Consider the following 24,548-nt stretch of genomic DNA (forward strand, 5'->3'; position numbering starts at 1 on the left):
ACAGTCTGTCCAGGTTCAGCCTCCTCTGAAGGTTCAGAGGGAATTTATCTCAACGATTGGCTTGGTCAAAGCAGGGAAAGCTGTTGGAAGCTGAAATGAAAGCTTCTATTTCATGTTAGGAACAAAAATGAATACAAATGGAAGGTATGACTAAATACATGGAAATCTATAGAACTACCTGTATAAGTGTGTATTGATATTGGGAATCTTCCTCTGTAATAAAAAGAAGAACCATATTTACTGCACAGACCATGTTTAGCTGCTAGTAGGATGTGCTGAGAGTTAAACAACCATTTTCTTTAGAAAATACATAAAAAACGCAAATACAAAAAAAGATTAAAATGAATTTATATAAAAATGAATTTTATATAAAAGTTTTATACTCATTTAAATACGTATCTGAAATCACTACTACTTTTATTTAAACAAATATCTCATAGGGGAGCTGCAGGTAATTCCTGCCCTCTTTCTGCAGCAGAAGGGATTGTAAACCTGAATAAAGTATCATAATTCACAGATGACCCTTGTGAACCAAATGGCATTGCTGAGCTGCATTGTGCCCTTATCAAAGAATGAGTCAGACTATGTCTCTATGGCCTGTTTGGAGAGGTTAAACTGCAAACTGGTTTTAAAATGTTCCAATTTCACAAATCATCTAAATGAAATTAAAAAAAAACGTAACATGGTGACTTGGGAGTCGAAGTTCCCTTGATTTGTTGTAAGACCTAGGCTTGTGAGTCTTGTAGACATTTTGGGTGAAGGATACCTATAAAGCCATGTAACCTGAGTCTAGCATATTTAGAGAAATAAAAATAATCTCTTTATATCTTGTATTCCTACATATCACCTGTCAGATGTCAGATTCATTAAAATGCATTTGAATATAATTTAAATAATTAAAACACCATTTTAAAACATGCATAATTGTTTGCCAGAGGCCCTTGCTCACCAGAAGTAATAATTTCCACTTGTTGTGGTGACTTGATGAGCTCAGGCTGAACAGTTCCAGTGTCTGAGCCAAGGTTTGCTTTAGTCACAGCCTGATGTTGCAATTAAGTTTAAGACCTGGGAGTTTATTGCTCAGATGGGTGATCTGGTTTTGTTACAAGCAGTCTAATGAATTTGATGATTAGTCTGTTCTCTTTTATTGTCTGTTTCCGAAGTAATTTGTGCTTGGCTTTTGACTGCTAATAAAATTTATGGGAAAGTTCAAACCACTGGAGATAAAGGCTTTTTTCTGCAACTGTAGTAACCGTTAAATGGGATATATATGCTGAGTAGCAGGATTAAGGTTTCACCAGTAGAATTTCACCCTGTAGAAATGCTAGAAAAGGTAGTCTTTTCAATCTACTTTGATCAGTCTCTTCCTTTTGGTACGTACTTTCTTAACTGGGCTCTATGTCTGCAAAACATAAAATATACATGTTGAACATCAAACATGTTTTTAAGTCTGATTGACCACAATTACGGATGCATTCCAATTTTTAAGAAATTACTGAGTAGAAGTTCAGAAGACTATTGAGCCACAGTGACTGGTTCTCTGTATTGGGACTAAAGAAAGCAAGAATGCTAAGGCCTTCCACATCCTTGAGGTGCAAAGGTATAGCAGATATTTGCTAGCAGCAGTAATACTCCAGATGTGCAGAGGAGCCAGAAGGGAACCAACCGCAAGGTGGCCCGCCACCATGCTGTGAATGCTCGGCGGTGCTATGGCCGACCTGCGGCAGGAGCCAGGGCCTTGCTCCTCCTTTCTGCGAGGCAGATGAACTCCACAGAGAGCCGTAAAGGCTGGATGCCAGAGAGAGCAGAGCCCTTTCCAAATGTCTGTCTTCTGCTTTTCCAGCATCTTCTCCAAAACAGGAGGGAGTAACAAAAAGACAAATTCTAAACTCAAAAGCAGATATTTTTTGCCTATTTTTGACAAGCTTCTCAGACTTTTTTTCCCTGTGACAACTACATAATTTTCACCTCTTGCTAATGGCTTTCCCTTGGTGACAGTAAGTGCTGTTGAGTATATAAGTAACATTCAGTTTGAGATCACATTTGATTGTTAACATTTTCCCACCTCCACTGCAATGTAAAACTTTCAGTTTTGCAAACTGAAAAGCCATTTTAGTATCTGGAGAAAATAAGAAAACTAATGGGGAACGCATTCACTAATCGAGATAAAATCCTGCCACCTTCATTACCACTTAGCAGTACTATACGTTGAGAGTAGGTATTGTTTAGTGTGAATAATGACAACAGAATCTCAGCTTGATTTCAAAAGTTATTTCTGTGTAATTTATTCAAAAGATAAATTCCGTAATGAAAGATACTGGATCCACTTTAAACTAACATTATTTCATCTGTAATTACTGCCTCAGGAACACCTTGCTAACTGCCATTTATCACTGCCAGTGACTTTTGAATTCCAGCTACAACCTTGGTATCCCATTGGGTTTGTTTGTCTCCGAGAGAACATGATGTTTCTAGTTTGGCACGGCCCTAAAAAAGGAGAACAAAACCTGTCATCCCTAAGAAATATATTTAAATGTCCTCTGTGTGCTTCAGCACATAGAGGTCAGTAAGACCATTCATTTCCTCGGAGTTATTTCCAACACATATGCATTATATTTTCCATCTGAAGTTCGTAGGTCTTCAGCAGTGCTTCTCCTGCCCCTTTCTTTCTTGTCTTATGAGCTGAGTACCCATTATCCATCACATTTCTCGCAAAGCTTAGAAAAGAATATAGACACTCTGGCTCTTAGAGCTACACTTCAGTCAAAAAACCCCATGCTTCCTCATTATGAGAATCTAATCTTTCATTAGGAAACAATTAGAAAGTAAATGTGCTTAAGAACATTCATTTGCAATTGGTTCAGTACGAGAGTTAGGGAAATCATTAGTGGTGCATCCTAAACCAGTGTCCACTTCAGACAACAAAAAGCTAGACTTCATTGAGGTAATGATTACAACACTATTTTGATGTCTTTTACTTCATTACGTCTGTTGCTATGGAGTGGAAGACTTTAGAAGCAAGTAAAATAAAAAAAAAGATAGCTGGTCACTGGTAAGAGACTTTGTTTCCCCTCACTTTGTGAAGATCCTCCCTGTTATTGTTCGTTAACAGTGGTAAATAAAACCTTCAGGCTTGCTTTTAGCAGGTTCCCATCTCTCTGTGTATTTTGGATATAACTCTTACCTTGTGCTAAGACTATAAGAAAATAAAAGCAAACCACTTTTTTCCTGTCGCTTGCTAATTCAAAATCGGCAATTACATGATCTGAATGTTAGTTACAGCTGTAAAAGTTTTCAGTTCTAGAGCTGCGCTGGAAATATCCTCATTCTCAACGGTCGGTAGAAACTGTCTCTTTTAAACAGAAAGTACACAACATAAAATTCTCCTGGAAAGACCCCTCCTTATAAAGCATCTTGTTATTTCATTTGGTCTCAGCTAATTCGCAATTTAGACAGAAATTTGTGTCCAAACTCCACACACATACAGGAAAAGAAGCCTACAGGGAGCTCCACCAGGTCCCTGGGACACAGCCCCACCACAGAGACACAGTCCTGATGCCACATGTGCTGACTGCAGCCTCCCTTAGAGATGGCACTCATCGTCTCACACACGGTGTGTACAGCCTTACTACAAGGAAAGACCACGAGGACTATTTGTAGCTACTGAGCATGTTGGAGATACCAACCTCACTGACTACCACGAGTGCAAGACTGTCATTTTGATTGCTGGTGTACGTGCAAATGCAGAGCACTCCCAGCTCTGTGCATGGGAGCAATCACACCTGAACCCTTCAAATGTAGAAACAATTCTCCTAGCACCTCAACCAGCAGTCAGCGTGGTGACCTGTGGAGAGTTCCTCTATTATGTATTATCAGTAACATTACCGGGAAATGCTCACGTTTTGTGGGATTAAACAGATAATAGGAACTGTGGTCAGATTTTTTTCTCTTGCCTCAATACTCAGTACTTATCTCCAGGCAACAGAAGACAAGGAAAGTACAGAGAGCTTGCACTGTCATCTCACTGTTAACTCTTCAGACCTTGTCTTGGAGTAGAATGAAATGTATAATGAAATTCTTTTTTTTAAGCTAGAATGAGTTCCAATATGTCATGAGTCATGCCCTAACTTTCAGAAAACACAAACTGCGCTTTTCAGGCAGTGAACAAGAGCCCTTACCTTCTCAACCAAGAGATCTCCAACAGAAAATGAGTTGATTTTCTGCCTTTACAAGCCTGCAAAAGCTACAAGCACATTTTCATGCACGTACCTGATAATCCACCGACATCCATCTTCTTCAGGTTCTTTGCCTCGAGAATGACGACAGTCAGTTTGCCAGCAGTAGGCACATAACGGAGGGAGAAGCAGATATCACCCAGTTTTTCTTGCTGTGAAAGCAAACAAGACAGAGTGTTACATTTTAATCATTTTTTGTACCTTTTAAAAATGCAATTTCGAAAGCCCCACAGAAAATCAACAGGATTATATCTATCTCAAACTTCTACTGTTAAACAAAACATTCAAACAAGCAATATGAGATATCTGCCACAAGTTGCCCAGCTTAAATCCTTGATAACCTCAAGTCCATTGCAGCGACTGGAGTCCACAGCAACTATCCTGTACGGAGCCAAATGATGTGTGCTGGCTGCACAGTAAGTTACACTGCTCAGCATTTCACCCCTGACAATCACGGTCCCACAAATGCTGTTTGCCCTTTAAACCAAGTTGTGACTGGGGTTTTTTTTCAGGTTGTGTTTCAGTGGAAATCAATTACAACACACGCATACACAGCTACTAGGCTGTTTTCCATGAAACAGTAACATGGGTCTTTCTCGCCACACTTTGCCACAAAAGCAACAAGTATAAAGCCCACAAAGCACAAAACATTCAGCATAAAAAAAAGACTTGTCTCTTATGTGACAGGCAGGAAAAAAAAAAAGGCAGATATAGACCAGGAAAGCACACAGTGCATCCCTTCTCACATCAGGAGCGGTTGGAAGGATTTGGTTTTGCCTTCAGCCTTGCAGCCCATCATCTGGGATCCCACCAAACACAACCTTTTGCAATTCATTGAGCAGTACCTTCCTAACAATCCTGGCAAAGCAGGAAAGGCTGAATTACGTTCAGAATTACAGGAACTTTGTTTTAAAAGGGGGAATAATAGATCTGAAGTCGCAGATATGAGAGAGATAGAAAAAGAGGAGAATACAGCTTAGAAATGATCACTAGGATGATCCAAGATCCTTTCCTCCTTACCTTCAGGCACCATGGTATATCTAGGGGGGTAACAAGGTTGCTTTTGAGACAAGAAGAACCAAGTCACACTGAACAGTCCAATAAAGCATTTCAGACAGCAATGTTTCTTGTTCAGGGACAGTTGTTCTTACGGCATTTGTCTGTTTCCACAATTTACTCTGGCAATAAAGTCCATTTCTATGAAGATGTATTTCTTTGGTTCCAGTGTTTTGTTAGAACAAATTGGAAGGTTGGTTGTTTAAAAGTTTTGGGAGTGTATCCAAGCTTTTTGTTAAGACACTAGGCAATTTTTTGCAGGAATTACGCACCTTTTCCCTGTACCACAAATGCAAAAAGAACATGGAAATTTGCCAGGCTTAAAGAGCCCAGGGGAAAGAGGCAAAGTCAGAACCTTACCTAAAAAGCTGCGGGAACACTACTGAGAGCAACTGGCTCACATATTCATGGATGCAGTGAGTATTGCCTAGACAAAAGACAGCCCATGTCCTAAGGACTTCACCATCCATGTGAAAGGAACCAAAATGTTCCTTTTCAACTGGGAGCTCAAGCTTCCAAGTAATTTAGGGAAATTGAACTTTACCCACTAAGCCAAATTTTCAGTATCAGTAGCAGTTCATCTCTTAATAGCTCTTACACAAACACTTTTTATCCAAGTTTGGATAAGCATCTGCAGTATATCCATCTTAAGGATGCATGCCAGATACTTGGCTATATATCAGTTAACATCTTCCTCCCTTATCGCAAGGTACGTGGGCTTGTCACAGAAGATTTCCTTGGAGACATGGGATTCTTTGTTGTTCCCAACAAAAGACTGGAGTGGTATATATTAAGAACGGAATCACGTAGTTACTGCTCGTTTTAATTTAAAAAACTTAGAAACTGCAATAATAATGCAACACCTATAAAGTGACAGACTGAATTGATTATTACAAGTTGGGAATGAGATCCAGGGACTGTAACAGACAGTTATGTGCAAAACATCAACTCAGTTATCACCAGTGGTCAGAAAACACAGAGAACACAGTCATGTATAATTATGGAACGCTCAGAGAGAACACAACAAAATAGCTCATGATGTTGAACGTGTGTATCGCGTATAAAACCTCTGACAGAATGCACATGTGCCAGTATCTTGAAAACTAGTGCAGTTATGGTGTCCTCCCCACCTCAAAATGGATATGATAGAATTGGGAAAGATCCCAAGAAAAACAGCAGGAATTATCAAAGACATGACACAGCTTCTGCAGAAAGAACAGCTAAGTAGATTAAGACTCTTCAGGTTGGAAAGGGGCTGGTTGGGGAGCAGTATCTTAAAGACCTCTCTCTGACCCAAGAGGGCTATAATGATGTTATTACCTTGCTCAAAAGAAGAGATCCTAATATCAGAAAATTTACATTTTTAACTCATATCTAGAATAACCTCAGATGTCTTTCACAGCATTGACTGCACTTCTACGGAAGGACTTACTATTCCTCCCTGCCTGCATGCACTGTTATAAATCCCATCATAGATTCAGATCATGGCAATATGGATTTCAGCTGTGCAACCTGCATAGCTCATGCTCAGATCTAGCTGAGCCTGCAATGGCACAGTGACAGCAAAGCACGCTCCTGTTCCCATGACATTTGGTTTTGGGAGTCCATATTGGCTAGGCTGATGGTGAAGTTGATCTATCCCTTGCAGCTTTTTCAGAATGGAAGAAATCAATTGCTTATTGATTTGTCTTATCATGATCACAGCTCACCCAGGCACCCAGTGTTCTCTGTGGTTGCTGTTCTATTACATGGGAGACTTGGTTTAAATTAGCCTGGTTGATTCATGGGGCTCTGAATAAGACTGAAGCAGGGTATATTTGAAAGCTGGGTTTAGTCCCCCATCTTAGAGACCCCTGTACTTGTGTGTCACCCAACATTCAAGGGCTCTGCCCGCACCCCTAGATTCACTATGCGGAGCTTTGGTTGTAGGAGCACAGGAACCTGTATTCCCTTGTATTCCTCAGAAATGTACCTCACTGACAGACTATCTAAACATCTGTTTTGGAAGGTACTTTCAAATCAGTACTATCCTTCTGATTGTTCCTTTGCTTGGATTTTTTTCTTTTTTAAGTTTTTGTTTGTTTGGGGTTTTTTTAATTCTTTTTTTTGTTTGTGGTTTTTCTTTTTTTTGTACTTGTGTGGAGACTAGAGTGTGTTTAGGAAGCATAAAATGGTGTTAGGACTGCTGTTTCTGATGCGAGTGCTCCAGCAGAGGCTGGAGGAGGTACTTCACACGCACAGTTATTGCCACAGAGACCATCACCTCTCACCAGCCTTTCTCCATCTGTAATCATGTTATGCTTCCATGCAAATACTGCAATTGTCTACACAGAAGAGTAATTTTATGAGAGCATTTAATGCATTTTTAGCCTCTTTTAATGTAATTGTAGCTGCAGGAAGCACGGAAAAGAAGCCAACATCATGTAAACAGCCAGTTTTCCATAGATCACCAGCAAGCCATGGGAAATGGCAGCAGATGATAGGCTCACTCCAGTGAATAACTTCAAGAAAAAGCATAGGTACCTCTTTAAATGCCTACAGAATCATGTTTAGTACTTTTTTGTTGTTGTTAAAATATGTATTAACTGCATTTCTTCAATATTTCTTGTACCTTTAACATTTTCTCTTTGCCTGACTACCACAAGCTTTCTATTCCTAAGCTGTGTTGCTTTTTTTTTTTATTTCGAAAATATTTGTCAGGCAAAATACTGCAAGTGGCAGCACTGCAATGAAGCAACAAAAAGCAATCATAGAGGTGTGGTTTGCAGGAGATAATTACAAACCCCTGCAGGGCTAGGAGGTACAGATGAGTGCTTCTGGTATGGTGATTATCTCATGGAGGTGCCTTATTTTTATTATGAATTTCTTTCAGCCCTATGTATAAATAATTTATGTTAGTAAATTACTTTGATCTCTGATGGAAACTGTAAGTTAGTGTTAGAAACTTCCAACTGGGAGGTTCGTAGACATTAACCTATTCATGTATAATACCTAACACCAATCAAAAGACTCTCTCCATCTAAGCAACTTCATACCTTCATTACATTTAAAGAGGATGCAATGGAGCAGAACATAAATGACATAGACAGCGCTGCTAACACTTCTTTGGCTTAGAAAAGACTATCTGAAGTCCTGTTGAGAACCTGGACTTTTTAGAGACGACTCTAAGTGGCTCCTGTCTGTCTCATGTTTCTTCTTGTATTTGTCAGTAGTCATTTTTGCCTTGACAGTACATGCTCCTAATGAGCTACAGAGAAAAATGTTATTTATGCAGATTACTCTCATTCACACTGCAGAAAAACTAACAGTGATATCTATCTTCTTAATAGAAACATTCTCTGCATTTTTGTGGAAGATATTATGAGAAAGTTGATGCTTGCAGCTCTCTTGGTAAAACAATACCAAGATACTCAGCCACAGCACCATATGCTTTATCCTAATTGGATCTAAGACTCCAAAACAGTCAATAGAGGAAAGGTATACAAAGTGAGGTGGGTTTCCAATCAATACCTGGTTTTGATTGTGGACATTTGAACAAGAAACGCAGTAAAACGTGGTTTATGGGCAAAGATCCAAAACACAATCTTCCACCAATCAATATTTACAATGGAAGCTCATAATGTTCACTGCATAGTTTTTGCACCAACCAAAATGTTTTAAAACTCTGCGGAGAAAACAGGGACAGCGCAAAGGTGGGTTACAAGCTAAATTAGAGTCTTTCAATTCCAGGAAACCCAGGTAAACTGTAATGACAGAATCCCTAATCCTAATTCTGACATCCACAGGCCTTTTAGCCTACTGTATTCTGTCTACACATGGAGATCTCAATCCAACAGATTCCCTCTATTGGCATGTAAGCCATGAATACACTGAGACACAAAGTTGTCACAATAATACTAGTAACAGAATAACATGGATGCAGAACCGGATGACATGAACCGGCCACAACTTCAGTTCAGCCACCATAGCAAGTGGACAGAATTCGCAACTCAAACACATAGCTGGGATCTACAACTGGGAAAATATTGCTCCTCTACACCCTGCAGGACAAACAGGGATCATTCTGGGAAAAGGAAATACTGGTTTGTTGGGCTCCCCCTTTTTCTTTAAGCTTGAAACTGTATTGCCACAGCAGCTATCCTTAACATTACTGGTTTCAAAGGCATTGAATTTTTAATAAACACACGGTTAAAGAACAAAGCAGAAAATTTCAAACCTGCAACAGGTACAATCAGGAAAGAAAATCTTTTTCTCGTATGCTTGCAAATCAGGGACCAGATGACCCCACAATATGCAGACGATTCTGCCACAATTAGGCAAAAGAGTGGGAAGTGAGCAAGAAGCTCTTAATACTCAGTTTGCATAAATAGGCTAGAATTAGATGGTACAGCAGGGAAAGATAAAGGAGAACCAGAAAGAGAAAGAAAAGCTGGAGCTAATGTGTCAGCCCATTATTATAGCACTTTTGGAGACTATCACATGAATATGTATGAGCACCAAGTACCACTGTACCCCAAAGTCTGTGAACTACTTTTGGGATAAAATACTGAGAGCGAACAGGAGAGGCAGAGTTCTCCCCTGGCCTTTTCAATCAAATGTCTGATTACAGAAGTGGCTATTTCAGACCTGCAAAATGTTAACTATAAACCCAGTCAATATAAACTTAAGGACTTTAACAACTAAACCATTAATCTGACAAGCAGAATAATTCCTTTGCTGTCTAAAAGGATTTCATGCTTGTGAACAGAGCAGCCACATTGTTATACAGCTAGCAGTGAATAGGTGCTAAATGCCTCTGGAGATAAGGAAGAACCTTCTTTATGACTGTACCTACTGTGCTTTTGAAGAAACTATTTTAAAACAATAAACTATGAACAGAAAACTGCCCTACTGCGCATTTCTTTATTCAACGATCAGTCTTTATTTTCAGGAGTAACCCACTTGTCTTCCAAAATGGAAGCACATTGTGTCTGTGATCAGAAGTCTCTCGTGTTTGCTTTTACTAAAATTATTTCAGAAGTGCCTTCATAGGTTATGCCCTCTGCAAATGTGCAAACTTGGCCATAAAAGGATGGTCCTGTTAATGTAAAGTGTTCAGTTGCAAGCCACATAACAAGTAAATTGAGAAGCAAAGCAAAGTGAAATAGGTTACAGCAGGAGATCTTGGAAGAAACAGAGGGTTCCTGAGGCAAAGATCCAGAAGGCTAATTTTGGATTCTGTAAAAAAGGGACTAGAAGTGACAATAGGCTAAAGACGAGATGGAAAGGAGACTGATGCTAGGTGAACAGAAAACAAAAATAGAAGCAAAGGTCCATGAAGTAAGTTTTGAAAGGGAGAAGTTTTAGGGCAGACAGGGAACAATTTTCAAATGAAGTGAATTTATTAAAGTTATCAGGAGGTGGTATCTGTAGGGATACAGTCATGGTATAAAGCAGGAGTGAGGAAGAGCCAAAAGAAATGGTTTAATTGCATATTCCTTTTGATTGATTTCCCTACTCCAGTCCTACTCTGACCCCTTTGTGATACAACTTCTGCTTGCCAGCACTACTTTTTACCTTTGCTTAAACTGAACAGACCTGGCAGGACCTTCCTGTGGAAATAAAACCTACTTTTTTTTTTTTTTCTTTTTTTTCCCCACCTCTGAACAGCTCTACTTGACACAGAAATTCTTTACAAATCTCTGTCTTCTTATTGCAATATATATATATAGAGGAAGGTAGTAGATTGCATTTCTTTTAACTGCCCTAAGTATATAATATTCTCCAACACAACGGCAAATCAGACTTGAAAGCAAGTTGGGCAATGATTTGAATCAGCCAATATTATTAAAAAATTAACAAGTCAGGTTTTGTCAGCTTCCTCCTTTTAGACCTCTTCATTACATTTTCAACTGTTTAGAGAAAGCACTTCTATTACTGCTTTCTAAAAAGCAGAGGAAATGGAAAGAGAAAACACTGTTATTATTAGTAGAAAATGACACTTCATGGTCATCAGTTTAAAAGCATTACAATCAGCTGCCTCTTGCAAAATGAGGAACTTCAGCTGTGGCTGAAGGCACTTGAAATCCAACACTAGTAGAAATGCACTCTTTGATTTCCAAACAAGAGACCATGCTACCAAACATACTGAGTTCTTAACTAAACAAGAAGAAAATGAATTTCTTACATAAATGAGAAAGGGAGAAATAAATTAAAAGAAACACATATGCCTAAACATCACAGCCTGGTCTTCTGCCGCTCTTTGCCTACCCACAAATGCTGGCAGCCGGCTTCTCTGCTTTAATGATTGCATCTCACTCTGGTTTGCCACTTGGCTTCTCCTCAGCTCCCTGCCTGATCGTATTTCTAAATGTCACTCACATTTATGCAGGCCAGTGCACAAAACAAAATTAATTTAACTGAATGGCACATTAATATTATTACTTTTGACAGCATGGAAAACTTATTAACTACAGCATGTCACAAGGCTAGTCTTCTAGTGAGTAGTCTAAGTATAACATTGAAAGTGAATGTAATACATTTGAAAGATTTTTTTTTTTGGCTTATCAGACACCGTGAGAAGTTAAATCAGAAAAACTTTCCACGATTATTAGAATATTATTGCAGTTACTTTACAGAAAGTCCTTGTCCTCCTGTGACAGGGTACAGGAAGCCACAGTACAGTAAACTCACTTGATTTGAAAGTATCTCTTCTAGTAAGCATGGGCACCTTAACGCTTAGTTAATGTGGCTTCTACTACCAAGTGTGTCTTAGTTTCTAAAAGCAATTGACTCCAAAGCTTTAGACTATGGGATTGAAACTACAGAATATATTCAAAAATATACAGGACCAGCAGAGAACTCTAATTAAGAATAAAATCAATTAGAGATTTCTTACTTACAAGATGTACCACTGTATGTGGCACTGTATTAAAAACTGGCATGAACAGAGTCCTTGCTATGATGGCTATATATTATCGGTTAATGAAGGATCGAATAAACAGATTAAACAAACCAGTAGGTGGGAGTGATTGGCATGATGGAGTGAGTAATCCTCTACAGCTGCTGATAAGTTCTGCTGAAATTAACAGCCCCAGGGAAAGGCTATCAGGTGAATTCAAGGGCTCCATTACTGAAGCTATACAGTATATTCCTAACTGATCTGCAAGAACCACAAAGAGAAATTCAATGGAATTTGTGGATTGCCTTCATAACCAGCTAGAGCTGAACACAGGCGTGGCATGCCAGGTTTGAGGGAGAGATCGATAGCTCAGTTCAAGTGCATCTACACCAATGCATGCAGCATGGGCAACAAACAGGAGGAGCTGGAAGCCATTGTACAGCAGGACCGCTATGACTTGGTTGCCATCACAGAAACATGGTGGGATGACTCTCATGACTGGAGTGCTATGGATGGCTATAAGCTCTTCAGAAGGGATAGGCGAGGAAAGAGAGGCGGTGGGGTGGCTCTGTATGTTAGGGACTGCTTCGATTGTATAGAGCTCGATGATTGTGATGACAAGGTTGAATGCTTCTGGGTGAAGATGAGGGGGAAAGCCAGACATCCTGCTGGGAGTCTGTTATAGACCATCCAACCAGGATGAAGAGGCAGATGAAGTTTTCTACAAGAGGCTGGCAGAAGTCTCACAATCGCTAGCCCTTTTTCTCATGCGGGACTGTAACTTACCGGACATCTGCTGGAAATACAACACAGCAGAGAGGAGACAGTCTAGGAGGTTCCTGGAGTGTGTGGAAGATAACTTCCTGACGCAGCTGGTAAGTGAGCCTGCCAGGGGAGGTGCCTTGCTAGACCTGCTGTTTACTAACAGAGAAGGACTGGTGGGAGGTGTGGTGGTCGGAGGCCATCTTGGGCTTAGCGACCATTCTCCGTTCATGGTGAAGAGGGGTCCAGCAAAGTCACCACCATGGACTTTCAGAGGGCAGACTTTGGCCTGTTCAGGATGCTGGTTGAGAGGGTCCCCTGGGAGAGAGTCCTGAGGGGCAAAGGAGTCCAGGCAGGCTGGACATTCTTCAAGGAGGAAGTCTTAAAGGCACAGGAGCAGGCTGTCCACATGTGCTGCAACACAAACTGGCAGGGAAGACAACCGGCCTGGCTGAACAGGGAGCTCCTTCTGGGACTCAGGAAAAAAAGGAGGGTCTACCACCTATGGAAGAAAGGGCAGGTGACTCAAGAGGAGTACAGGGGTCTTGTTAGGTCGTGCAGAGAGGAAATTTGAAAGGCAAAAGCCCAGCTAGAACTCAGGCTGGCCACTTTTGTAAGGGACAACAAAAACATGTTTTTACAAATACATCAACAACAAAAACAGGGCCAAGGAGAGTCTCCATCCCTTATTGGATGCGGGGGGGAATATTGCCAACAAGGATGAGGAAAAGGCTGAGGTACTTAATGCCTTCTTCGCCTCAGTCTTTAATAGTCAGACTGATTATTCCCAGGATAGTCAGCCCCCAGTGCTGAAAGATAGGGAAGGAGAGCAGAATAAACCTCCCATAATCCAGGAGGAAGCAGTTAATGACCTGCTATGCCACCTGGACACTTACAAGTCTATAGGGCTGGATGGGATCCACCCACGAGTGCTGAGGGAACTGGTGGAGGAGCTGGCCAAGCCACTCTCCATCACTGATCAGCAGCCCTGGCTAACAGGGGAGGTCCCAGATGACTGGAGGATTGCCAGTGTAACACCCATCTACAAGAAGGGCCGGAAGGAGGATCCCAGGAACTACAGGCTTGTCAGCCTCACCTCGGTGCTGGGCAAGATTATGGAGCAATTCATCCTGAATGCGCTCACTGGGCATGTGAAGGACAACCAGGGGATCAGGCCTAGCCAGCATGGGTTCATGAAAGGCAGGTCCTGCTTGACCAACCTGATCTCCTTCTATGACCAAGTGACCCACCTAGTGGATGAAGGAAAGGCTACGGATGTCATCTACCTGGACTTTAGTAAGGCCTTTGACACTGTTCCCCACAGCATCCTCCTGGAGAAACTAGCTGCCCATGGTTTGGATGGGTGTACTCTTCGCTGGATAAAGAACTGGCTGAATGGCCAAGTGCAGAGAGTGGTGGTGAATGGAGTTAAATCCAGCTGGCGGCCAGTCACGAGTGGTGTTCCCCAGGGCTTTGTTTTAGGTCTGGTCTGGTTTAACATCTTTATCAATGATCTGGATGAGGGGATTGAGCGCTCCCTCAGTAAATTTGCAGATGACACCAAGCTGGGTGGGAGTGTCGATCTGCTCAAGGGCAGGAAGGCTCTGCAGAGGGATCTGGACAGGCTGGATCAATTGGCCAAGGCCAACTGTATGAGGTTCAACAAGGCCAAATGCCAGGTCCTGCTCTTTGGTCACAACAACCCCATGCAATGCTACAGGCTTGGGGAGGAGTGGCTGGAAAGCTGCCTGGAGGTGTTGGTCGACAGCTGGCTGAACTTGAGCCAGCAGTGTGCCCAGGTGGCCAAGAAGGCCAAGGGCATCCTGGCTTGTATCAGGAACAGTGTGGCCAGCAGGAGCAGGGAGGTGATTGTGCCCCTCTACTCAGCATTGGTGAGGCCACACCTGGAGTCCTGTGTTCAGTTTTGAGCACTTCACTATAAAAAAGACATTTAGTTGCTGGAGCATGTTCGGAGAAGGACAGTGAGGCTGGTGAGGGGTCTAGAGAACAAGTCTTAAGAGGAGTGACTGAGGGAGCTGGGGCTGTTTAGTCTGGAGAAGAGGAGGCTGAGGGGAGACCTTATTGCTCTGTACAACTACCTGAAAGGAGTTCGTAGTGAGGCAGGTGTTGGTCTCTTCTCCCAAGTAACTAGAAATAGGACAAGAGGCAATGGCCTCAAGTTGCATCAGGGGAAGTTTAGATTGGATATTAGGAAAAATTTCTTTACTGAAAGAGTGGTCAGACATTGGAACAGGCTGCCCAGAGCAGTGGTTGAGTCACCATCACTGGAGGTGTTTAAAAAACGTGTAGATGTGGCACTTCGGGATATGGTTTAGTAGGCATGGTGGTGTTGGGTTGATGGTTGGACTTGATGATCTTAGAGGTCTTTTCCAACCTATGATTCTATGCTTCTTCTTCCCTTTCCTCTGTAAAAAACTACCAAGACAAAAAGACTTTGTACCTTGTACCAGTTCCAGCCACATTATAAATAAATGGTTCGTTTTGCAGTGACACTAACACAGCCTGGTTCACTCAACTCCTGCAGATATATGTCCTCCTTTCTCTCATCTCTAGCTTGCTGTAACACCAGTTCAGCTTTCATGTTCCTCCATAATATCCCCCAGCACTACCTCCAGCTCCCTTCCCTGACCCCAGTCACAAACCGCACACAATACAGCAGCATCCGCCAAAATCTCCTAAATTGGCAATTAGGCAAGGGGCAGTATGTAATGTGGTTGTTTTAAAACTAGAAACTTGCTGGTTAGCTAGTAGCGGGCCAAATGGCCCCTAGAGAGCTACTGAATGCTTTCTTTGCTTCAGTCTTCAGTGCTAAGACTGGCCCTCAGGAATCCCAGGCCCCGGAGGTAAGAGAGGAAGCCTACAAAGAGGACGACTTTACCTTGGTTGAGGAGGACTGCGTGAAGGATCGCTTAAGCGATCTGGACGTCCACAAATCCATGGGCCCCGATGGAATGCACCCACGAGTGCTGAGAGAGCTGACGGATGTCATTGCTGAGCCACTCTCCATCATCTTTGAGAGGTCCTGGAGGACAGGAGAGGTGCCCGAGGACTGGAGAAAGGCAAATGTCACTCCAATCTTCAAAAAGGGCAAGAAGGAGGACCCAGGGAACTGCAGGCCAGTCAGCCTCACCTCCATCCCGGGAAAGGTGATGGAGCAGCTTATCCTGGAGGCCATCATCAAGCAAGTGGAAGAAAAGAAGGTTATCAGGAGTAGTCAGCATGGATTCACCAAGGGGAAATCATGCCTGACCAATCTAATAGCTTTCTACGATGACATGACTGGCTGGGTAGACGAAGGGAGAGCCGTGGATGTTGTCTACCTTGACTTCAGCAAGGCTTTCGACACAGTCTCCCGTAATATCCTCCTAGGGAAGCTCAGGAAGTGTGGGCTGGATGAGTGGTCGGTGAAGTGGATTGAGAACTGTCTGAATGGCAGAACTCAGAGGGTTGTCATGAGCGGCGCTGAGTCTAGTTGGAGGCCGGTAACTAGTGGTGTCCCCCAGGGGTCAGTACTGGGACCAGTCTTGTTTAACTTCTTCATCAACGACCTGGATGAAGGGTTAGAATGTACCCTCAGCAAGTTTGCTGATGACTCCAAACTGGGAGATGTGGTAGACGCACCGGAAGGCTGTGCTGCCATTCAGCGTGACCTGGATAGGCTGGAAAGCTGGGCAGAGAGGAACCTGATGAGGTTCAACAAAGGCAAATGCAGGGTCCTGCACCTGGGGAGGAACAACCCCATGCATCAGTACAGGCTTGGGGTGGACCTGCTGGAGAGCAGCTCTGTGGAGAGGGACCTGGGTGTCCTGGTGGACGACAGGTTAACCATGAGCCAGCAGCGTGCCCTGGCTGCCAAGAAGGCCAATGGGATCCTGGGGTGCATCAAGAAGAGTGTGGCCAGCAGGACGAGGGAGGTTCTCCTTCCCCTCTACACTGCCCTGGTGAGGCCTCATCTGGAGTACTGTGTCCAGTTCTGGGCTCCCCAGTTCAAGAAAGATGAGGAGCTACTGGAGAGAGTCCAGCGGAGGGCTACAAGGATGATGAGGGGACTGGAACATCTCCCCTGTGAGGAGAGGCTGAGGGAGCTGGGCTTGTTCAGCCTGAAGAAGAGAAGGCTGCGAGGGGATCTAATAAATGCTTATAAATATCTTAAGGGTGGGTGTCAGGAGGACGGGGCCAAGCTCTTTTCAGTAGTGCCCAGTGACAGGACAAGGGGCAATGGGCACAAACTGAAGCACTGGAAGTTCCGTCTGAACATGAGGAAGAACTTCTTCCCTCTGAGAGTGACGGAGCACTGGAACAGGCTGCCCAGGGAGGTTGTGGAGTCTCCTTCTCTGGAGATATTCAAGACCCGCCTGGACAAGGTCCTGTGCAGCTTGCTGTAGGTGACCCTGCTTCGGCAGGAGGGTTGGATTAGATGACCCACAGAGGTCCCTTCCAACCCCTTAACATTCTGTGATTCTGTGATTCTGTGAAATGGAACTCATGAGGATCTGGCACGTGCTCAGGGATTTCCCTGAACAGGACAAGAATCTGAGTATCTACCCTCTTTAAGGCATTGCTTTCCATTAAATTTACAGAAGCCTTCTTACCATGCTCCCCAGCTTCCAGGGCAGTATGCAACACAGTTCTGTGCAAAAAACAGCTTGTGCCTTCATTTTCACAAGAAGAAATCTCAGCCATACAGGCAGGCAGGCTCCTCACTGCATTGCAGCCACAGTGATGACCTGGAAGGGGCTGCAGACCAGGGGACTGCACAGCAAGCTGAAAAGGAACTGGATTTGGTACTGGGAAAAGCACAGACAACTGATGTGAGTTAACAGCTTATGGGTGAAGTCTTATGACAAGACAGTTATCTACCTGTAATTTATCAAGATGAAGAAGGCTTTTTGCTTCACGTATTATTTCACCCAAGTCAGTGCTATCTTTTATTTCCACCCACTGCTTCTCTGCTACAAGCACAGGCAGCATTTGAAATCCGTTTCTGTATCGTTGTTCTTCATTTGGAAAGTTTTCTTCCACTGTCCTCTTTTACTAATTTTTGTACTGGAAATTTTTCCAGAGCATCCAAACTGCCTAAAAATATGAGATGGGGTAAAGGATATGCAGCTGGAAAAGAGGCAAGCTGAAAACCCTCAGAAAAGCTTAGAGCCACTCTTCTTCTACTGATTCCTAGTTTCAGGGAAGTCAGAAATATGTAAAATACTCTCTCAGATAATTTCAGTATTTTTGTCTTTGGTTCCAGTTGAAATAAACAAATTAATACATGCCTCTGTCTACACCACCTTGTATCATAAGTTTTAAGTTCAGCTCATTAAATATTTGTGCTCAGTTTGAGAACAAGTTCTTTCTAACCAGACTATGTATTCAAATCTACTGACTTACCCTTTACCAGGCTCATATCCACTTCTTAAACTAAGGATTCAAAAATGTAGTTTTTTGAAACTACTGAAAGATATTAAATTTTTTTGATAAATACATAATGGCAGAAACCTCCTTCATTACTCCACTTTCCCTGGCTGTTTCACTTTGAAAAACTCTCTTAACACATTCTTTTGGAAGACAGGACAGCTCATCAAAGGTCATCATAGCAATCAGTCCCACACACTGAATTTCATTAATCTCTTCAGTAAAAAGAAAGAGGTCACTGCAGTTATCTATAAGAATCTAGGAAAGAAGACTGCACTTATCATGAGATCTCTGGCTCAATGATGTTCATTTTTAATAAATCTTAAGCCACAAGGGAAATTCCAGAAGACGGGAACAGTGCTAATGTTATGCCCATCTTACTCAAAAAAAAGGCCAAATGGGATGAAGGTGATATCTATCAGCCATTTGCCTTTTATCAAACACTGATGAAACAAAGCAAGAACTCATAAAAGTTTGCATTAATGATGGTTTAAAGGATATGAACTATAATGAATGTGAAGTCACACAGTTTTGTGGAAAATAGATCTTTTCAACTAAAACCAGATTTACTCTTTGATGAGATTGTAAATTTGGCTGATGAAGGAAACAGGCAAAAATTATTTTTTGTTCTGTTCAAGGTCTACTGCTGCTTTTATAGATGTGGAAGACATTTCTGCTGACAAAGTAAGCAGGTGATACGAGAATTAAGGTAATGGTAAGCAGCAACGCAACAGGTTGGTCAGAAAGAAGGTGCCAAATCACTTAGCTGTAATCAGTCACACAGAGTACATTTTCATAAAGCCAAAAGCAAAAATTATACATCCTAAGGCAAAGCACTCGAGTATTTCTATCTACTGAAGCAGGAAATATATCTTACAAGGCAGTACCTCCTGCTGAGGATTTAGGGTCATAAGCTACAGACCACGAACTGCTGGTGTAATGCTGTGTGGAACACTCAACAGTAGAAGTGAGCAGGAGCAGCTGGTGACTTTGCCTCTCTGGAAAGGATATAAAGTGTACTGCACACAGTTCTCGTGTATATACTGTTTTTTAAGATGCTGAAAACTACAAAGAAGGTAAAAAGTCACAGCTCTTATTGGAAAAATGGAGAAAAAGCCTGAGTGTGAAAAACATACAAGATGAATTTCTGCAGCTTTTTGAAAAAAGCACTGGAAGTGACTTGATGACAGTGCATAAGCACCGTAGAGAAGAGGAACCATCATGTATTAAATGGCTTGAATCTACTGAAGAAGGGCATAACAAGAATCAATGGCTTGGAGTAGAATCCAGTAACATATAAATAACAAATAAAGTACATATTTTTAACAGAAAGACAAGGTAACTGCTGAAGCTATAAGGGATGTGTTATTTTCTCCATGTACTGAGGTCTTAAAATCAGTAACTTGCAACCTCTTTGGGTTTTCAGACCCTCTAAGAGTTTTCCAGCAGAGGTGCGAAGCTGCCTATAACAAATGCTGGTCTACTGTCAGCACCATTCTCTTTGTAACCTTTGTCAGTAAGGTCTCACACAGAATTTTCCAGTGGAATTTCCACAAAATTCTGTTTAGATGATATTAAAATGTGTAATGGAGACTTGGTTTTGATGACTTCCACTAAAAACATGCAGATAATGCTTGAAAGTCAGGATGCCATGAGGAAATCTGAGCTTTCAGAGTTTACAGTCTATGGTCATGCAGCCAGGATAAAATGCCATGGGCTGAGAATCAGAGGGTTTCTAGCTCCTTGCTCCAAAATCAGCCTAGGTCTTTCACATTTGTAAGGGGGTTTCCTCGTGCCACCTTCCTCCCAACTTGGCACAGAGGGAACACTACTATCTCCTGAAACTGCCTGTTTCCTAGATTGAGTTAGATTATAGAAGATTCATTAAAATGTTCCTTGAAGATCTAGGAGTCCCCCAGATCTAGGGCAGACAACATCACCTCATTTAGAAAGATATCCAATTTGATAGGAAACAGTAGTATTTCTAAACAAAAGAAAGGTTTTTAAATGGGAGATTTTTTCAGAAAGAAAGTTAGTTAGTCTAGGCTCAGTGCAAATAAAATAGATCAAATTTCAAGACCTGTTATCCTCAGCGAGTTGTAAGAGCTCATATAGTAGTGCTTTCTGGCAATAAACCCAAGGAATCAATGAATAGGTGGGCTAAATAGTCTAAGGAGCCTGTCCTAATGTTTATACGCAAGATCTTCAGAGCTTTATATGTAGTGATTGTGCTTGAGGGCTGATTAACAGCTAGTTTTCATGACAGGGAACATACAGACAGCGTAGTTTCAGAGCCTTAAATTCTTACATAACGTGACCAGTGTTTGTGCTTTCAGGAACTTAGGCCAACTCTAGAAACCTACAGCTGAAATCCAAGCCAATATTCTCAAGTCATTCTGGAACATATGATTGGTGCAGCAAATCTAGTAGAGCTTGATTAAAATCTGTTCTCATTTACAATTATCATGTATCAGAAAATATTAATTTTGGGATTTTATGTTTTAATCATAGAAATTGTAACTTTCAATACACTAAATGTGCATATCTTTCATTTAGGCTGATGGATAAAACTAAAAGCATACAGCTCTGTTAAGAAATCAACTAATTGTGTAGTATCACAGACAGACATTCTGAAGGAATAATCATGTCTTTGAAGAGATTTTCATTGATTTAATGATTTAAAGGGTATGTAGAAAAGTATGTTTCTATATCTAGAGAAACATCATCATTGCTATATCAAATTGCAATGAGACAAATTGGTCCTTATTTTGAAAAAATAGAGAATGAGGAAGCATGCGCATCTTTGAATGGCACATGAAATTACAGGTGAGTTTTTTTGGAGGGCTTTGATGTATTGTCATGTACAAGTTAATGTTTAAGAGCAATAGAAAAAGAAAATGCAAGGATGAAAATCTACTATGTCAGAAAAGAAATCATGCGTTACAGAGGTGTGCTGTGGAAGAATTGCATCTCTTACTTTGTGTCACAGAATTGTAATTGTTGTATCTATTTTCTGTACAGTAAGTACAAGCAAAAAAATTAGAGCAATCAAAATTAATTCAAATAACACACGTCTCCTAGAAAACTTTCCTGCTCTAAAACATCACAGAAAATTCATGTTCGGCTTGACTGATTAATGTGAAAGTCTGAATAAAAAGACTTCCAGCATAATCTGCTGCTATCTAATTCTGGGCTGGGCATTAACAGACAGGGGATGTCAGCCGCAGACCTCAGGGCACTCATATGAAAATAAGCTGCTGCCAGTTTTGAAGCCTGAGCTCCATCCATCAACAGAGATCCTCCTGTTAATTTTCACAGTTACTGAAGAAGGTATGGAAAAATAAAGGTAAAATAACTAGATTCCAGACAACCCTGTAGCTCTGCAGATTACCAGAAGCAATTTAAGTAGCACCTAAAATTGGCTAAAGATCTCACAGGAAGCTCAGGCGCTGTCTGCCCACTGCCATCCGTACCGCTGAGAAGCTGCAGTGTCTTGTCCTATGCTGGTGGCGTCAAAAGCAAGTTACAAACCCAACATAATGGTAACCATCTAGGGAACAACTTAGGTCAGAATTTTATGGCAAGGTCTCTGTCTAAGCAGAAGAGATTTGAACTCTAGGTCAGCCACAAGTGGCAAAAGGCACTAGAGGAGGGTTCCCAAATTCAGCTGCCGTTATCAGTGACAGTGGAAGCAGCAATAACTCCTAATTAATTTCTGTTCTAAGTGAATGCATGCAGCCGATCAAGCAGCAATAACACACCACTTTGAACTCTCTTTCTCACTGCTAGTTTGGAAACTTCTGCCTTTGGTACTACTTCTATAATTGTAATTGCAAACATAATACTCAAGGAAAAGGTCTTGGCCTCCATGTCACTGGATTCCGCTTCAGGTATTTCTCTTCTTCTAGTGCTTGGGCAACAAGAAGCACATACAGACAATATCTGGGTTCAAAAAGGAGATCAGAAATGAATTTCATCTGCTCACTGATGATTGTAGCTCAAAGTGAGTTGTGTTCTGCACTAAGCAGGCAGCAGGAGTGGTAATTCTGTGGCAGTGACCATACTTAAGCCCTCCACCGAAAAAAATCCTACTCTGGAAACTCTGTCAGTGGAAAGGAGAGAACAACTAGAGTCCCACTCCATTCATCTAGCGAGCGAGCCAGCCAGGCAGCCATCTGAAGCAAAAATTCCCAGTTAATGCAATTAAAGGCCACTCACAAAACTACTAAAAGCTTCCATCACAGAAGATGCATCACAAAAGAAATATGTATTTCTGCTCCATACTCGGGTCTACATCTTATATGCATGCATACACACAGAGCGAGAATATGCTGAGAAGTGAGGAGGTGGAGAGATTCACAGAAGTTTGATCTCTGGTCAGCATAGATACTAAAAAGCAACAGCAACTTTAGACTTTGGAGGCTGAAAAGTGCAGCTTAAGTATTAACTGACTCACTCAGGTGTATAGAAATATGGTAGAAGTTTAAGAAAATGAAAAACCTAAAAGAATAAGGAACTGAGAGATCAGTCAGCATTTTATGATTTTCTCCCTTCATGCGGCCAGTGCTATGAAAGTCTGGAGAGACAGAGAGAGAGAGAGAGAGGAGAAACTCTTTGATCTTTAGACAGTGGCATCATTCTTGGAGTAAAATTCCTCACTATTAGAATTCTAGATGAAAGAGAGGTTAAAAAAATTTGAATTGTATAGCACCAACACTATAAATGTTCTTGCTCAGATAAGGTACAGAAAAGCATTTACATCTATCTTGTTAATCTCTTTAAATCTTATGTATGACGTAGAGTTACCTATGAACATCCAAGATTAATAATATTTGCTTTGATCTGTGTGATTGAAAGTGAAAGACTAGCCATAATCAGTCCTTCAAAAAGAACTGTGTCTATGTCGTAGACCGCAAGATCTTAAAAACTGGAAATGTCAGTTCTCCATTAACCCACAAGGGAAGAGTGCATAAAATGCAGAAACAGAGACATTCTATGAAAAGGGTTTTTCTGCAAGTTATTATTTTGTACAACAGCATCCTGCTCAGACTGAATTAGACATGAACAAGAGAAAAAGGATATGCTAGTCCAAAGGTTTTTAGAATCTAATTTAAATCATCATGTCCCAAGCGTTTCTTTAGTTATGATGATAGCATTCACAGAGTAAGCTGCAGATAGGCATAGAAAAGAAAGAGGAAAGAAGTACAGGGTTGATTGCACTAAAACCACCCAGCTGCATCACCTGTAACACACCACCAGCACATGGGCCAATGTGAGGAGTTTCTCTAGCCTTTGGTGGAAGGTGGAGTTTTATGATACAATCAAACAGGTAACTGTAGGAACACGTCATCGCTGCCTGTCATCCACTCAGCCTAGAAATAAGACCTAGTAATATGTCCTAAATTCATGTACACTACCTCTTCAATATTATCATAAAACCAATAAAAGCTTAATACCACCAAACTGAAAATACAGTATTATGTTCTAGATTCTGTGATTTCTCTAAAATAAGCGCATTTGGTGCTAATTCCTGTCACAGGTACAATGCAGAGTGCTTCAAATGCCAGTTAAGCTCTTTGTTGAACTAAACTGAAACACAACAGGCTCTGAAAAGAGGTTAAATGGTTACTATGGTAATCCCTGACATGGGCTAAATTGGTGTTTAAGAGCTGACAGAGGAAAAAAAAGAAGAAAATGGTTAATTCCCTTTCTTTCTCGGACCACTACTCTTAAATCTTTGTCTTCGGCCTTTTCAAAAATACATCTTTCTCTGATGCATCTGTAAACCAAGATCTTTTAGTTCTAGGGGGAGTGGGCACAACAGAGCGAGGAGACCGGAGTGGCATACTACGCCTCAACCTTCTAGTGGAAAAGCTGTCATCTTCTTTGTGAGAGCTGCTCTTTCCCTGTGACTGTTAAAATGCTGGTCTCTGTTCTGCAGGTCCTTCTAATGACACTTATGATGGAGTATTTTGAAACAGCCATCTTACGGCTTCCCTTAGCTGCTGATCCTGGTTTGTAACAGCAATCAGGTAATGATTTTTGTCACTGTCGGTTTGCAAAGGGAGGGGAGAAAGGGAAATAAGCTATTACCCTGAACTACTGCAAAGCTTCTGCCTAGAATCCCAGTGAGAAATGCAATTTCTGCCTCTGGATAATGCAATCACTGATGCTGGTACTCCAAA

At 41.5% G+C, this 24,548-nt stretch overlaps 1 protein-coding gene across 4 annotated transcripts in view; it reads right to left on the minus strand.

Annotated features, from left to right (window-relative positions):
• Positions 1-24,548, minus strand: part of SYT1 (synaptotagmin 1) — a 359,923-nt gene that overhangs the window by 48,512 nt on the left and 286,863 nt on the right. For all 4 annotated transcript variants that reach the window (XM_075429339.1, XM_075429340.1, XM_075429341.1 and 1 more), the window contains one exon: positions 4,270-4,387. In XM_075429339.1, the coding sequence (XP_075285454.1) occupies positions 4,270-4,387 (118 nt within the window). The remainder of the gene's footprint in view (positions 1-4,269; positions 4,388-24,548) is intronic.

Source organism: Opisthocomus hoazin, chromosome 8 (genome assembly GCF_030867145.1).
Source record: "Opisthocomus hoazin isolate bOpiHoa1 chromosome 8, bOpiHoa1.hap1, whole genome shotgun sequence".
Taxonomy (NCBI): domain Eukaryota; kingdom Metazoa; phylum Chordata; class Aves; order Opisthocomiformes; family Opisthocomidae; genus Opisthocomus; species Opisthocomus hoazin.